Source organism: Mizuhopecten yessoensis, unplaced genomic scaffold, assembly GCF_002113885.1.
Source record: "Mizuhopecten yessoensis strain PY_sf001 unplaced genomic scaffold, ASM211388v2 scaffold7065, whole genome shotgun sequence".
NCBI classification, from domain to species: Eukaryota; Metazoa; Mollusca; class Bivalvia; order Pectinida; family Pectinidae; genus Mizuhopecten; species Mizuhopecten yessoensis.
The window spans coordinates 302,690-320,503 of NW_018406863.1; the positions used below are offsets into that span (position 1 = coordinate 302,690).

A 17,814-nucleotide genomic window follows, 5' to 3' on the forward strand; every position below is an offset into this window, starting at 1 on the left:
AATTTGTAAATAAGGGGTAGTGTTTACCTTAATTGCTTTTCTGGGAGCAAAATGTAACTTTCAGAATGTATCTTCATTTTCTTCTTTTTAGGATAAGGTATACCTCAAAATTGTTAGGCTGTAGAAAATTTTGACTTTTTACAAGAGCAGACTTTTAATTATGAGTGAATAAACCACACAAAGTCCATTTCTATTATGATATGCGTCACATTAAAAAAAATGCCTCCACTTGTTTTATTTCTATATTTATTTTTCTGACATTTTAGTTCAGAAATGCACTGGTACGAGAAATATAACCATAGCACTATGTTATGTCTTAACGATAATTAACCTTTACAGAGATCCTCTTTACAAGCAAGTCGTTAGGTTTATACGGATAATCTCGTAAATACCTGTTGAGTCCAATTGCTTGTCTATTTCAGTAGTGGTTGCATTGAAGTTTGCTCCTATTTGATCGATTTGCTACAAAGGAAATTATGAAATGATATACTATGGTACGCCATATCTGTCACATACGGCATAAAAATACTATATGAATTGACTTTTTCATGTGACAGCTATGGCGTTCCATAATATACGCATGATAATTATGATAACATAAATCTAACACATATTACAACAATTCCAATGCTATTGTTTTTTAACAACACGAGATAAGAACAACTCGGAAATACACTCCGAATATCATGCTTACACGAAAACAAATAATTTATATACCATAATTTGTATGTTTTTTCGTGAAAATCATTCCTCTGTTTTTGAATTATTGATCCACGGCTAGGAAATACAAATGTATAATGAAGTCATTCAAAGGTGGTGCGGTACCCATATAAAATCATTCTGTCACCAGCTACTGACGTAAACAGGTCATTGATGTCTGGTAAAGGTTTAGACTTTTGGCATTGTATACCTGTTTGTAAGTATGGTAAATGCGCCTATCTATGTAGCCCTTGTACTGAATGGTCTCGAGAAATGTAGTATTTATTTCATGGTGAGGGCCCTTTAATCATCCAAGCGATACAATGGTATCATTATATGATGGCGATGGTAAGGTTATGCACCAATATGATGGCACAGTGTGATGATATGATGACAAGTCTGTCTTGTCCAATCAGGAACCGTCGGCACTCTCCGTAAACGTGATACGGAAATTGCCGAAGGTTCCCGATTGCTACCTTGTCGATTCACAGGCGATGCTGTAACTTTGTAAAGGTCATGACCAGATTACAACAAAAAGAGGGTTGCATAAATACACAATCCAAATTTATGTCCACAAAATAGAAACGATTTAACTCACTTTCTCTGCTGATTTAAGAAACAAGTCGAAATCGTCCAGGTTGTCGTCCACCGTTCCAGTAACCTTGTCCAGGGCGGTCGTTATTCGATCATTTGATACGTACACACACGCATTACCTGCACTGTAAAAGATATATTAACATATAGGTAATCAAGAAAATAAAATAAAAGTGGTTATTATATTCATAGCGGTTTAGAAATATTTAATGTTGACAAAATCCTTCAAAAAGTGACCATGAGACTGAAATCTACATATACTTTGGAAAAATGAATCCAAAAGCAAGAAAAGGCAGTATGTTAACTACATAATATTGCATGTTAAAATTGCACTAATGAAAAGGGAAAGTGACAGCTTACCAACTAGAACACTGACAGGTCAGTAAGGGTCCCGTCATGTGGCAATATATCCCCCATAATCATCAAGAAGCGATCTGCCCATGAAGCTGAGCTTGAAGTTTGACATTTGGACTTCAAAAAGAATCGCAAGGAAGCAAAATATTCATTTTACATGTACTATGATGTGAGTCTAGTTTCCTTCCACCTCCATATTTGCTGGGCTAACAGAAATGTAAATACCAGTGCAACACTCATTTGTTAGCTTTGATTTGTTTTATTTCACCTTATAAACCTCCTCCATCAAGAGCCAGGGTCAAAGTCAGAGATCAACTTTGTCTTTGACCTTTGGACCCAAATGACCTTGACCATTAACCCAGTGACCCTGATCTTTGGTCAGTTGACTTATTCTTTAATTCAGACCAACTTTACTTCTTAATATCATAACAAAATGTTCATCAGTGAAAAATACAAAACTTGACCTTGACCGTTTGGACCCTGTGACCTGGACCTAAGGTCAGTTGACTCTGTGTTAAGTTCTGAACAACATTGCTTCATAATGTCATAAACAAATGTTCATCAGTGAAAAGCTTCAAAATTTGACCTTGACCCCTGACCCGATGACCTTGACCTTAGGTCAGTTGACTCCTTGTTTAATTCTGATCAACTTTGCTTCATAATGTCATAACAAAATGTTCATCAGTGAAATTTGACCTTGACCTTTGAACCTTATGACCTTGACCTTTGACCTTGACTTTTTACCTCAATGTGTATTTTTGTAAACTGAACATCTTGACCAAGTTTCATGTACATCGGTCCATAGATACCAAAGTTATCAGCCAGGAACAAATTTTGTGGACGGACAGACAGACAGACAGAGTGATTACTGTAGGGCACCCGTATCTCCGATACGGAGCCCTAATAACGAAGGTCTTACATGATAACTAATTATTGAATGGGTAAAACAGTAGCCTACTAATAAAAAAAATCTTAAATGGTAGCTGATTTATAAAAGAAATGTTAAATGAAAAATACTAAAACAAAGGTACAAAATGGAGGCTATAAAAAACATGTTAAAATGGTAGCATACTAATAAAAACACAGGTAAAAGGGTAGCTTACTAATAAAAATACAGGTAAAACGGTATTTCTCCAAGAATAAAAAAAAAAACCATATTAAATGGTGGATTACTAATAAAATATAAAGTTACACAGATAGCTTTCAATTCTAAAGGTAATATGGTAATACAAATTACAGGTAGAACGGTATCTCACACACAAAAAAATATAAAATGGTGAGTAACTAATTAAAAGCACATTTTATGTAGAAACAAAATCAACATTCTTTGAAACACACGTCATCTACCCTTGAAACCTATAAATAGGTATAAAAACAAGTAAACTCCACAAATAGCAATAAACCACAGCGACAACACACGGGAAAAAATTTAGAACCAATGTGAGATGACCATTTCTGTCATGTTTTAGTAATAGGAGTTATGAAGCTATGCATGGACAAAACATAAGAAACAAATTTTCGTATGAAATGCAACAAGACAAAGTAATGATTTAATTTCCATTCATAAATTTTGTGGGTTACAATAAGACGATACAGTAGATGTGTGAAATACATTTGTTGACCAAATCACTGATCACGTTGATAACATCATAGTCTATGTACACACAGTAATGTTGATGTACTTTTTACCGAAATTACAGAAAAACTCAAATAAGGACGGAGAATGGTTAACAGTGAGTGGTTGATATACAAATGACCAGCAATGTGTAAAGGTAAAGGGAGACAACTCGGTAGGTCATTGTGACCGAGACATTTTTTATTCCTTATTTCCTTTTAAACAAGGTTAATGCATTGTTTGAAACTGTATTCATTTCGTAGTTCTACTCTTGCTTATAAAGTCATCATATGGTGTTATCTTCTGTTTAACGTTTATTTATTTTTACTGTACTCTCATTTTAGTGCAATCTCTCATTATTGCTGTTTTTTTACATAGCCGCAGCCATCACAAGTGGAGCATATATTAGCTTCTACTGTAACATATGTATATAAGTATACCTACTCTTAATGTTTGTGTGTATTTTGGAGCATATGCATTTGAAATACGGGAAAGTCATATCGTAGACGATGGTATTGCTTTCTAACTAAGGCATAACTGGGGTCTATTTTAGTATCATCTCTCAACAAATCATTGATCTATAATTCATTACCTGGTCATTTTATTTGACAGCTCAGGAGGGAAGTTAAACAATAGATGCATGAAAGTAATTGTAGACAATTGAAATTAAAATAGGGCGGTGCATCAATAATCGTCTCTTCTTAAATATCATATTTTTTCAGGAAACATTCCAGTCTCCAAAACGACAATTCTATATAAAAGGCTGTACATTTTTACAAACAAAATATATTCTTAATTGAAATCACCGCTTTTTCAAAACAAAAAGTGTCAGACTACATCTCGATGTACAAACCGAAATTCTTGATACTACAGTGGGACCTCCATGTTAGGCAATCTCACTTACATTGTGAATGTGACCATCACGAAGAAGATGCTCCCGTACACCTTTACTTTACAGGACGCCTTCGGATCGACGGTCTTCGGGCGGTCACAGCAGGCTCTGCAGCAGTTACGACAGCAGCAGAAACAGCAACCAATAAGAGGGAAAAGGAGCACGAAGAGGAAACCCAGAACCACTGCAATGGCGTACCCAATGTAGTCAAGAAGGATCTGTCAATGAAAATATAAATTATCCATACAGGTTTTATTCTATATTATTGTGCATACAAAAGCACTGTTCCAATCAACTGGATGAGGTCTGGAATGCACCAAGGAGTTCTGCAAAGTTACTGAAGCTTTGTTACTTTAAAAACTTAAATACGTGAGGACTCACACAAACCAGTTGAAGTTAACGCACTTTTTATCTCACCTCACCAACAATACATACAAACGTAAAACGTTTTTGTTTTTATTTGGTCGATCACATGTCACAATTGAAAATAAAAACCTGTAACACATCAAACATAAAGTGCGCATTTGTATTTTCGCCACTACAGTAATCACCTCATTACCCTGACAGCGTAAGCCGAGAGCCTTTAGTCGTACATGTTATCACATCTTGAGGCAACGTTTTTGACAACATCATCATGTGAAGAGTGTTGCCATTTTGACAAGTTTAGCAATGCGTGCGACTTGGTGCACATCAACGTTTGGCAAACGCTTATTGAATTTCTGGCTCAATTTGACTGATTGCAAACTGATACATATATAAATTTTAGTTTTCCATATTCACAGCTGATAAGTGGAGGAGTGTGTGGTAAAAGGGGTATAACACGTGCACTTCACACGTGTGTTTGCATGGCCGCGGTGTAAGACCCGTCCAGCGATTTGTGTTATGAATGTGGATATATGTAAAGATGTGGCAATTCATTTCTCGTTATATTGTATATAATTTAATCTTGCTTGTATCAAGCATTTTCATTGGCTTAAAAATTTATGTTATCAGCCCATAACGTAAAAAATTACGTCGCCATTTGTAACGTCGCTTTTGATTGGCTGATACAGCAGCGCAATAATTTCTAAGAGAAAAGAGTCCATCAATAAAAGTGGATTGTATATAGCAGATAAAATTATAAGGATTAACTTGAATATATTTTTCATGTTATGGAGATATAACACAAAAAACCGGAGTGTCCTCTCAGCATAAACCGCTTCGCGGTTTATTTAGAGTACACTCTGGTTTTTTGTGTTATAGCTCCATAACATGAAAAATATATTCAAGTTAATCCTTAAATATATATAAAGAGAATTTAAGAGATGAACTTGGGTGTAAAATACTATATTTCATTTATTGATTGGCGATGAAATGGTATATGATATTAGTACATCCATAAGTTAATTTGGGGAACTTCGTCTAACTTTTGTCAGTACTGTGTACAATATGCCAAAGATTTACTTAAAAATAGTACAATAGATGTGTGAGGAATATAAACATGTAGTAAAATTGTATATAATCTCATTTCAATTACATCGTCACTCAAATAAAAATACTTGCAATTTATGTAAATATGATCTAAAACTACTTACCTTAATATAATAAAATCATTACCTGTGCATTTTCATTATTTATCGTTGTCTATATGTGATTATTACTAATGGAGGCAATAAATAAAATAGCAACTAGTCTACATATAGGTCAGTTTTGGCCTATACTGGCCTCCGCGAATGAGATTATTGATATTACAGATTTGAGTATATTTAATGTTAAGATATTATAAAGTTTGAAACCAGATAGAATGTTCTAGAGTGTTTTGTTTTAAAAATGACAGCGAAACAACCACCGCTGATTTGTCGTTCCTTTATTCAGAAGTTGGAAGCCAGGATTAGGACACTAGCATATCACATAGCAATATCTCCAACCTACATATGCATGTTTCCCAGTAACCTTTTCGGTTAGTTCCGAGAAAGTTATCAATATCTGATGTATGTATGGATATTTAGTTAGTACGTCACAGGGTCATGTAATTTTTGACACATATGAAATATATCAGCATATATAAGGGTAGTAGTCCTCGTCAAATATGATCCTGGCTGAAAGGATTTTTGTCTTTATCGATATACAAACATTCCTATGTATACCGGGAAGGCTGTATCGAGTATATACAGCAAGGTTATATAATTATCTCTCCACTGTTTCGAGAATGATCTAACAACGTCTTACTCTTCTGATAACCATATCATTGTTATATTGTACTTTATGATGACCTCTTGTTGCGCACAATAGTGTGCCTGAGTGATAATAAAAATCTCTGAAATCTCTGAATCTCTCTGATGAAACGAAGTTCATATGCCTTTTAACTAATAACACAAAATAAGTACTTCATAGAAATTATAATTGCTAAGTGTACGTGGTGTTCTGAAAATAAAGGCACAACTAATTTTGTTCTTAAATTGGACAATGAAGTAATTCTAACAGTGTATACAATAAAATGTTGATAAATATTCGGAACAATTCGCTACTTTATCGAGAGACAGAACACTCAGAACACTCACATTATAGTAAGTGCATCGATGAAGGAGCAGATTGCTCCAGAAAACTGACAACCTGATATTGTCTATTATTATTCTCTTTATTTCCAAACATATGTTGCAGGGATCCAATCTGATTAAAATACAGCTCCTCATTATACTATCGTTCCATTATCGTATGATAGTAGAGAGGAGCTGTATTTTAATCAATCGTAAGAAAGTAGAGAGGAGCTGTATTTCAATCAATCGTAAGATAGTAGAGAGGAGCTGTATAATCGTAAGATAGTAGAGAGGAGCTGTATAATCGTAAGATAGTAGAGAGGAGCTGTATTTTAATCAATCGTAAGATAGTAGAGAGGAGCTGTATTTTAATCAATCGTAAGATAGTAGAGAGGAGCTGTATTTTAATCAATCGTAAGATAGTAGAGAGGAGCTGTATTTTAATCAATCGTAAGATAGTAGAGAGGAGCTGTATTTTAATCAATCGTAAGATAGTAGAGAGGAGCTGTATTTTAATCAATCGTAAGATAGTAGAGAGGAGCTGTATTTTAATCAATCGTAAGATAGTAGAGAGGAGCTGTATTTTAATCAATCGTAAGATAGTAGAGAGGAGCTGTATTTTAATCAATCGTAAGATAGTAGAGAGGAGCTGTATTTTAATCAATCGTAAGATAGTAGAGAGGAGCTGTATTTTAATCAATCGTAAGATAGTAGAGAGGAGCTGTATTTTAATCAATCGTAAGATAGTAGAGAGGAGCTGTATTTTAATCAATCGTAAGATAGTAGAGAGGAGCTGTATTTTAATCAATCGTAAGATAGTAGAGAGGAGCTGTATTTTAATCAATCGTAAGATAGTAGAGAGGAGCTGTATTTTAATCAATCGTAAGATAGTAGAGAGGAGCTGTATTTTAATCAATCGTAAGATAGTAGAGAGGAGCTGTATTTTAATCAATCGTAAGATAGTAGAGAGGAGCTGTATTTTAATCAATCGTAAGATAGTAGAGAGGAGCTGTATTTTAATCAATCGTAAGATAGTAGAGAGGAGCTGTATTTTAATCAATCGTAAGATAGTAGAGAGGAGCTGTATTTTAATCAATCGTAAGATAGTAGAGAGGAGCTGTATTTTAATCAATCGTAAGATAGTAGAGAGGAGCTGTATTTTAATCAATCGTAAGATAGTAGAGAGGAGCTGTATTTTAATCAATCGTAAGATAGTAGAGAGGAGCTGTATTTTAATCAATCGTAAGATAGTAGAGAGGAGCTGTATTTTAATCAATCGTAAGATAGTAGAGAGGAGCTGTATTTTAATCAATCGTAAGATAGTAGAGAGGAGCTGTATTTTAATCAATCGTAAGATAGTAGAGAGGAGCTGTATTTTAATCAATCGTAAGATAGTAGAGAGGAGCTGTATTTTAATCAATCGTAAGATAGTAGAGAGGAGCTGTATTTTAATCAATCGTAAGATAGTAGAGAGGAGCTGTATTTTAATCAATCGTAAGATAGTAGAGAGGAGCTGTATTTTAATCAATCGTAAGATAGTAGAGAGGAGCTGTATTTTAATCAATCGTAAGATAGTAGAGAGGAGCTGTATTTTAATCAATCGTAAGATAGTAGAGAGGAGCTGTATTTTAATCAATCGTAAGATAGTAGAGAGGAGCTGTATTTTAATCAATCGTAAGATAGTAGAGAGGAGCTGTATTTTAATCAATCGTAAGATAGTAGAGAGGAGCTGTATTTTAATCAATCGTAAGATAGTAGAGAGGAGCTGTATTTTAATCAATCGTAAGATAGTAGAGAGGAGCTGTATTTTAATCAATCGTAAGATAGTAGAGAGGAGCTGTATTTTAATCAATCGTAAGATAGTAGAGAGGAGCTGTATTTTAATCAATCGTAAGATAGTAGAGAGGAGCTGTATTTTAATCAATCGTAAGATAGTAGAGAGGAGCTGTATTTTAATCAATCGTAAGATAGTAGAGAGGAGCTGTATTTTAATCAATCGTAAGATAGTAGAGAGGAGCTGTATTTTAATCAATCGTAAGATAGTAGAGAGGAGCTGTATTTTAATCAATCGTAAGATAGTAGAGAGGAGCTGTATTTTAATCAATCGTAAGATAGTAGAGAGGAGCTGTATTTTAATCAATCGTAAGATAGTAGAGAGGAGCTGTATTTTAATCAATCGTAAGATAGTAGAGAGGAGCTGTATTTTAATCAATCGTAAGATAGTAGAGAGGAGCTGTATTTTAATCAATCGTAAGATAGTAGAGAGGAGCTGTATTTTAATCAATCGTAAGATAGTAGAGAGGAGCTGTATTTTAATCAATCGTAAGATAGTAGAGAGGAGCTGTATTTTAATCAATCGTAAGATAGTAGAGAGGAGCTGTATTTTAATCAATCGTAAGATAGTAGAGAGGAGCTGTATTTTAATCAATCGTAAGATAGTAGAGAGGAGCTGTATTTTAATCAATCGTAAGATAGTAGAGAGGAGCTGTATTTTAATCAATCGTAAGATAGTAGAGAGGAGCTGTATTTTAATCAATCGTAAGATAGTAGAGAGGAGCTGTATTTTAATCAATCGTAAGATAGTAGAGAGGAGCTGTATTTTAATCAATCGTAAGATAGTAGAGAGGAGCTGTATTTTAATCAATCGTAAGATAGTAGAGAGGAGCTGTATTTTAATCAATCGTAAGATAGTAGAGAGGAGCTGTATTTTAATCAATCGTAAGATAGTAGAGAGGAGCTGTATTTTAATCAATCGTAAGATAGTAGAGAGGAGCTGTATTTTAATCAATCGTAAGATAGTAGAGAGGAGCTGTATTTTAATCAATCGTAAGATAGTAGAGAGGAGCTGTATTTTAATCAATCGTAAGATAGTAGAGAGGAGCTGTATTTTAATCAATCGTAAGATAGTAGAGAGGAGCTGTATTTTAATCAATCGTAAGATAGTAGAGAGGAGCTGTATTTTAATCAATCGTAAGATAGTAGAGAGGAGCTGTATTTTAATCAATCGTAAGATAGTAGAGAGGAGCTGTATTTTAATCAATCGTAAGATAGTAGAGAGGAGCTGTATTTTAATCAATCGTAAGATAGTAGAGAGGAGCTGTATTTTAATCAATCGTAAGATAGTAGAGAGGAGCTGTATTTTAATCAATCGTAAGATAGTAGAGAGGAGCTGTATTTTAATCAATCGTAAGATAGTAGAGAGGAGCTGTATTTTAATCAATCGTAAGATAGTAGAGAGGAGCTGTATTTTAATCAATCGTAAGATAGTAGAGAGGAGCTGTATTTTAATCAATCGTAAGATAGTAGAGAGGAGCTGTATTTTAATCAATCGTAAGATAGTAGAGAGGAGCTGTATTTTAATCAATCGTAAGATAGTAGAGAGGAGCTGTATTTTAATCAATCGTAAGATAGTAGAGAGGAGCTGTATTTTAATCAATCGTAAGATAGTAGAGAGGAGCTGTATTTTAATCAATCGTAAGATAGTAGAGAGGAGCTGTATTTTAATCAATCGTAAGATAGTAGAGAGGAGCTGTATTTTAATCAATCGTAAGATAGTAGAGAGGAGCTGTATTTTAATCAATCGTAAGATAGTAGAGAGGAGCTGTATTTTAATCAATCGTAAGATAGTAGAGAGGAGCTGTATTTTAATCAATCGTAAGATAGTAGAGAGGAGCTGTATTTTAATCAATCGTAAGATAGTAGAGAGGAGCTGTATTTTAATCAATCGTAAGATAGTAGAGAGGAGCTGTATTTTAATCAATCGTAAGATAGTAGAGAGGAGCTGTATTTTAATCAATCGTAAGATAGTAGAGAGGAGCTGTATTTTAATCAATCGTAAGATAGTAGAGAGGAGCTGTATTTTAATCAATCGTAAGATAGTAGAGAGGAGCTGTATTTTAATCAATCGTAAGATAGTAGAGAGGAGCTGTATTTTAATCAATCGTAAGATAGTAGAGAGGAGCTGTATTTTAATCAATCGTAAGATAGTAGAGAGGAGCTGTATTTTAATCAATCGTAAGATAGTAGAGAGGAGCTGTATTTTAATCAATCGTAAGATAGTAGAGAGGAGCTGTATTTTAATCAATCGTAAGATAGTAGAGAGGAGCTGTATTTTAATCAATCGTAAGATAGTAGAGAGGAGCTGTATTTTAATCAATCGTAAGATAGTAGAGAGGAGCTGTATTTTAATCAATCGTAAGATAGTAGAGAGGAGCTGTATTTTAATCAATCGTAAGATAGTAGAGAGGAGCTGTATTTTAATCAATCGTAAGATAGTAGAGAGGAGCTGTATTTTAATCAATCGTAAGATAGTAGAGAGGAGCTGTATTTTAATCAATCGTAAGATAGTAGAGAGGAGCTGTATTTTAATCAATCGTAAGATAGTAGAGAGGAGCTGTATTTTAATCAATCGTAAGATAGTAGAGAGGAGCTGTATTTCAATCAATCGTAAGATAGTAGAGAGGAGCTGTATTTCAATCAATCGTAAGATAGTAGAGAGGAGCTGTATTTTAATCAATCGTAAGATAGTAGAGAGGAGCTGTATTTTAATGTATCGTAAGATAGTAGAGAGGAGCTGTATTTTAATCAATCGTATGATAGTATAGAGGAGCTGTATTTTAATCAGATTGGTAAAGATCCAGTGTTATGTGAGATTTTACCGTTAAATTACTCCTTCGATCCACATGCTTTCGCTTTTAGATATAATCTCTCATTTCACTTCATGTATAATGACATTATTTGAAATGTGAAAATTGCTAGGAGGGGAAAATTTCATAAAATATCTGTATCTGTATAATAAATGCATACATAAGTGTATTTTTTGTTTTTGCGTTATAAATTATGTCAACGTAGTACATTTTTACGCTAACTAGAAGTGATGTTCTATCATTAATCATATGTTGGTAAACATAATTCCCTTCGCATTGTGTTAAAGTCGAAAAGTCCAGGTTTAGCCAAAGAGAATCTTAACCATATTGTTCCTGTGTATAACCTTCAGTTATTTTTAACTTCACAAGTCACGTTTTTCCGGCTTTAAAACGCTACTAGTCGGGAACAGAGTGGGTTCTGACTAACTTTGGTCTGAAAATTCCTTTATCCATGCGGACGTCATGTTTTATAAATGGAGAGTATGCCCTCTTTCTTCATGGCAGGGTTTGGGAGCTAACAGGTACAATAAAGGTTCATTTTAATATGCTTCCTCCGCAACGATGAAAGAATTTATTATAAGCAAATTTGACAAAACGTATACTTGGCCTAAGGAAACTCAATGTTGTAAAAACGTAGGGTGTGGCCCCTCCCCTGGGCAGACGGAAGGAGCCCGTTATGTGTGTGGGGAGGCGTATGTAGTCACAGGGTCATTACCTAGGCCCTATAGATATATATACTTATAACCGGATCTTAACCATTACTCAGGATAATGTGACCGGGTGGGGCGTCCTGCTGGGTGTCTTCGGCAATTTGTTTCAGTGAGGTAGCACTATAAAGTCGGCATCGGTTCCGCGCTATCACAAGGAGACAAACACGAACATATCGCAGCCTCCCAAAATACACACACATACACTTCACGCATGCATCTTGCACACAGGGGAGGCCGTCCTTAAATGACCTTAGCTGCTAATAGGACGTTAAACAAAATCAAACAAACAAATAAAATAACCATTTGCTTGCAAAGCATACTTGGTCCTTAGAATGAGTTTATGTATAAAGGAAGAATGTAGCTCATCTGGGGGCTGACTCGCAATGTCCAAAAGAGGAAAATTATGTCCGACAACTTTTCAGTGAAGCTTTCTTAGGACAAGAAAACAAATGCCATATAAAAGAAAAGAGTTGTCACCTTTGAAGCTGAGAGACAGCCCAAAATGGAGTAATATTGGTAATATTACTGGTAATGAAAATAGTTTGCCATGATGTGAGCGATACAGGCATGATTGGCCTCTTGTTAATACAATTGTATATTATTCTGCGAGGTGAGTTGTAGTGTTATATAAGATGTGGTGTTTATAAAAGGCGAGCTAAGAACAGTTGAATTGAGATAAAGCAAGGATTCATTCTCAGTCAGTGACCGCTTTGACAGTATTGTGGATACAACACTCCTCGTGACTTACGCTAGAAGTAAGCTGAACTGACATATGCTGTGTACTACACTAACCACGTGTGTGGTGCGTAGCAACATATCAGGCAATTGTTCCCAGTAATCAGCTCGATACCTTCCGAGAAACATCAATACTTTTTAGAGATTATGTGTGTGCCCTACAATGTGGTACCTATCAACATGACAATATAAGACCCAGCCTTTAAACGTTACTTATCTATTGATTATTGTAAAACGAGCACACAAACGTGCTTGTGCACGTGTACCTGTTGATCAGTTTACTTATGTCTGACATATATGTATTTACACAGAACAAAAATTCTGCGCGATTGATCTTTTTGCACCGTATATATTGATAACGTATATAAGCCAGAAGCACCTTAGGTTTCTGTCAAACTAATAAATGACCAAGTAAAAAGTGTAGTTATCAATACTGTTGTGTCAGCAGTAGGGCTTTTATCAATTGGAAGATTCGTTGTTCAATATCAACCTTTTGTAAAGTGTAAATAGACGTCCGCGTATTTAGAGGGAAGTAATATTTGGAACGTCTCCTGTTTAATAAAAAAAGCGCGATGACATAAGTATATGTACAGTACGTGTACACGGTACATCTCATGGCTGAAAATAATACTGACACTTTGTTTAACTTTTCTATTGTTTTGACACGAGTGCTGGTACAAATCGTCGAATATGAGTATATTAAATTTGTATTGCGTATATGATCGATAATTGTGTATATATTCTTTAGCAAAGAAGTAAAACCGACAATAACAAGAGGCCCAATGGGCCTGCATCGTTCACCTGGTATAAATCTCACACTTGTAACCTTAAAAGTGATCTAAAATAAAGCTACAGGCAAAATATCAGTATTTATGATTAAAATTCATTCAAAAGACCCTGTGATTTTTTTTTAAAACATTTCACCCCTGTGATTGAAAGTCGAACAAAGTCATTATGTTGAACAAATTGTATAGCCTTTCATCTCAGGATGCAACTTGCAAAGTATCAACATCCTGGGACACATGGTTATTCAGAAGAGGTTGTTTAAAGATTTTAAACACATTTGACCCCTGTGACCTTGAATATAAGTCAAAGTCATTCACTTCAACAAACATAGTAGTCCTTGATCCCAGCATGCTACTGACGAAACATCAACATACTGATCCTTTTGGTTATTCAGAACAAGTTGTTTAAATATTTTGAACATATTTGCTCCTTGTGACCTTGAATATGATTCAAGGTCAAACATTTAAACAAACTTGGTAGCCATTGATCCTAGTATGCTACTGACTAAATATCATCACCCTGGGCATTTTGGTTATTCAGAAGAAGTTGTTAAATGTTTTTAACATATTTGACCTCTGTGACCTTGAATATGGGTGAAGGTCATGCATTTGAACAAGCTTTGTAGCCCCTCATCTCAGTATGCTACTGGCCAAATATCATCACCCTGTCGTTTTGGTTATTCAGAAGAAGTTGTTTAATGTTTTTCACATATTTGAACCCTGTGACCTTGAATATAAGTGAAAGTCATTAATTTGAACAAACTTTGTAGCCCTTTATCTCAGCATGCTACTGGCCAAATATCATCACCCTGGGCATTTTGGTTATTGAGAAGAAGTTGTTTAAAGTTTTTTACATATTTGACCCCTGTGACCTTGAATATGGGTGAAGGTCATTCATTTGAACAAACTTTGTAGCCCTTCATCTCAGCATGCTACTGGCGAAATATCATCACCCTGGGCATTTTGGTTATTCAGAAGAAGTTGTTTAAAGATTTTTTAAGACAATTGACCACTGTGACCTTGAATATAATTGAGGGTCATTCATTTGAACAAACTTGGTAGCCCTTCACCTAAGCATGCTACTGGTTATATATCATCTCCCTGAGCAGTTTGGTTATCGAGAAGAAGATGTTTAAACTTTTTAACATATTTGACCCCTGTGACCTTGAAAATAGGTGAAGGTAATTAATTTTAACAAACTTTGTAGCCCTTCATCCCAGTTTGCTTCTGACCAAATATCAACACCCTAGGCCTTTCGGTTATTAAGAAGAAGTCGTTTAAAATAAAATATTGACACCGGACGACGGACGACGGACGGACGGACGACGGACGCCGCGCCGCGGCATTAAGTTCACTTGGCATTTCGTGCCAGGTAAGCTAAAAATGGTAAAATATCCGCCCCTTTGTCAAGACATAAAATATTAAAACTATTACGTAACACAAAACACATTTTATATTTTACAAATTAGTTTCTTTAACGTCTGTATCTAGAGAAAGGAATGGACAGCATGAAAAATGACAGTTTTATTGGGTTAACTGCTTTTTAGCTAATCACATTCAAAACTTTACATCCAGACTGTAAAAAAAAAACGTTTTCCTTTTGAAAATTGAGGTTTCACTACTCACGAAATATCATTTTCGGAATAGCAACGTTTCACATTTACATGAACAAAATGCCCGGTATAGCGATGTTTCACTGATAAAGCAAATCGAACGTCCAGAATAAATAACTTTCACTAAAAAAAGTCTCACTTTCACACTTCGGGAATGACGAATGTTACTAGACACGAACTTAGAATCCGGAAAAATAATATCATTCATTTGGATTTTCGAATTGTAAGATTTCTATGATTGTATTTTTAAATGGAGTTTCAGTAACTTCTATTTTTATTGCAAATTAAGTTCTAACTTAATTGTCAAACAAAGAACCATTCAGACAAAAAAATCAAAGTATTTTAATACAAGTTTGAACTTAATTGCACAGGAAAGTTAAGTTATTTATTGGGAGTGCTGAAATGAGAGAACGTATTTTGCTTCATTGGCAAGGAACAGGACAATGTCCTGTTTCAACTGTTCGCAATTGTTTTATATTGATTACTTACTTTTCCTTATTTTTTCAACATCTGTTCAAATGTTTCGAAGAAACAAGAAACTGCTATATCATAATATTAAAAACGTTTTAAATGTACATTATGCTTTTTCTATATGACTTCCATTACGCACATCAAAATTTTAAACAAAATCAGTCGAAGTCTGGAACGACCTACGGTTACAAGGTTAAGTAAATAGACGGACGGGCCAACACGCATGAAAGGCATGTAAAAAATAAAACATCTAGAATACTCTAGTACTCGGAGGTTTGCTGTACAGTTCGCATGTGTGTAAACATGCTACGTCAGCCCTGTAAATCGGGGTTGGAACACCGTTTATATGTTGCATGTAAATATCAGAAAGTGTCAAGCACATTGCTGTACCGATTGGGGGTCGTTAAAGTGAACCAGCCAAAGTGAAAACCGCATTTTGATAACTCAGTATTATTAGATATTAAGGTGTGTTAACTTGTCAGAACAAAGACTTTAGCTCTGTTACCTTCTTGATCATATCCCCGTCAAGTACGAGGTCTCCATTCACCATGTCTGAAAATATAATTTCCAAATGTCAGGAAAAATGTAAAGAGAAATATATACATGTAAATAAAAAATACGCTGAATTTCCAGCACCAACACCGTAAGCCTGGAACACGACAGAACTCCATGACGTCATCAATTATGTATTCAATCCGCGTTCTTAGACTATATCGTAACGTGAAAGTTTGCTTCATACACACGGGGTACTTTTTGGAGCGCTGAATAAACTTTCCTCAAACTTTCTCTGCATGTATTATTTCGTTATTACCTTTTTGTTCCCTTTATATCCCCATCTTTAACAAGTCTTTCAAATTAAATTTGTTGCTGTTTTGTTAACAAACTATTTTACGTTTAATATACATACGTATGTTCATAAAAAACATTCAGAGTTTGCTAAAATTTGCTACGTGTGTGACACGTACATCAAGCTGTGAGATTTTTGAGAATATGTTTTTATAAGAAAATTTGTTGGATATATTGATGTAAATTTATTCATGATAAAAAAGACATTAATAATAAGATATTAGCAAATAAAATTTATAAAATAAAATTCAGCACGTGGCTACGATTGCTATATGTTTTATTATTATCCCGTAGTGTTCACACTTATGTATAAAGGAAATGTTTGCAGTAACTGTCAATTCGTATTTACATGTACCCTCTACTCTTCTGACCGTGATAAACGAGAGTGCTACTGGACAACGCCTTACACTTTTAATAGCCGGATATACATTGTATAGCGACTTTCCATCGTCGAGAGACGACAGTTCGTGATTTATCGCCAGTGACGTGTCGTTAATATCAAGTATAATAATGTATGAGCTTCAGACAGATAATCATATTTGAAAACAAATCAAAATATTGGATGTGAAACATGATAAATTATCAGAAATCTAAATCTGGTTTATTCCATAAGACATTATAGAAAAGCTACATTTTCTCTGTTCCAAACGAATTATTGGACTTCTCCTATTGGGAGAAAGCTTGAATTTACGACGTGACGTCATAAAAGAAGTAAAACATTGAAAAGTGCATATGATAAGTGATGACATTTAGCATTAAAATTATCCAAAAGTTTGCAGTAATGAAAAGGCTTTCAGTTATGGAGTAAATTGTGTGTTCCCAAAAAAGAAATGATTTGTTATTTTTGCTGGGTCAACACGTATTTAAAGGTCGCGACCTGCATTTCCTCCTGATAGTATTCGTTTTCAGTATAAAGCATTACAACCAATTTAATACATTTTTCACAGATTGTATCAAATTTATGAATGTGCCAAACAACGTTACCGTCAACGAGTTGGGTAGGAAATCCAGCTGACAGACATGTGTCGATGAAACTTCGGGCGAAGTCAAACAAAGGCGCCATGCCCCCGTCATCATATGTGATTCCGGCAGCCTTAAACGATGGCTGTTGGGGCAAAGGGGGCAGTGAAAACTGCCCAACCCCATTCCCCGGGGGTAAGGAACACAAAAACACGCAACACAGGCAGGAAATGTAGAGATTCATGTTCTCTCTGTAATGTGGAGATAGATTGTGGGAGGGCTGATAAGAGCGACAAGGTTTTGACAGGATACTCCAGACCAGGATGTCAAATCAAAATACAAATCAATAAAAGATCGAGCATAGGGAATCTAGGCTAG

General features: G+C 34.9%; 1 protein-coding gene across 1 annotated transcript in view; it reads right to left on the reverse strand.

The window, feature by feature from the left end:
- The window catches only part of LOC110453028 (prominin-1-A-like), a 36,332-nt gene extending 18,583 nt beyond the window's left edge, over positions 1-17,749 (reverse strand). Inside the window, exons 1-5 of the mRNA XM_021501841.1 lie at positions 17,461-17,749; positions 16,136-16,182; positions 4,167-4,372; positions 1,298-1,418; positions 393-462 (exon numbers count right to left, since the gene is read on the reverse strand). Coding sequence (XP_021357516.1) covers positions 393-462; positions 1,298-1,418; positions 4,167-4,372; positions 16,136-16,182; positions 17,461-17,680 — 664 coding nt within the window. The 5' untranslated portion in view covers positions 17,681-17,749. The remainder of the gene's footprint in view (positions 1-392; positions 463-1,297; positions 1,419-4,166; positions 4,373-16,135; positions 16,183-17,460) is intronic.
- Between the last annotated feature and the right edge of the window lie 65 nt (positions 17,750-17,814).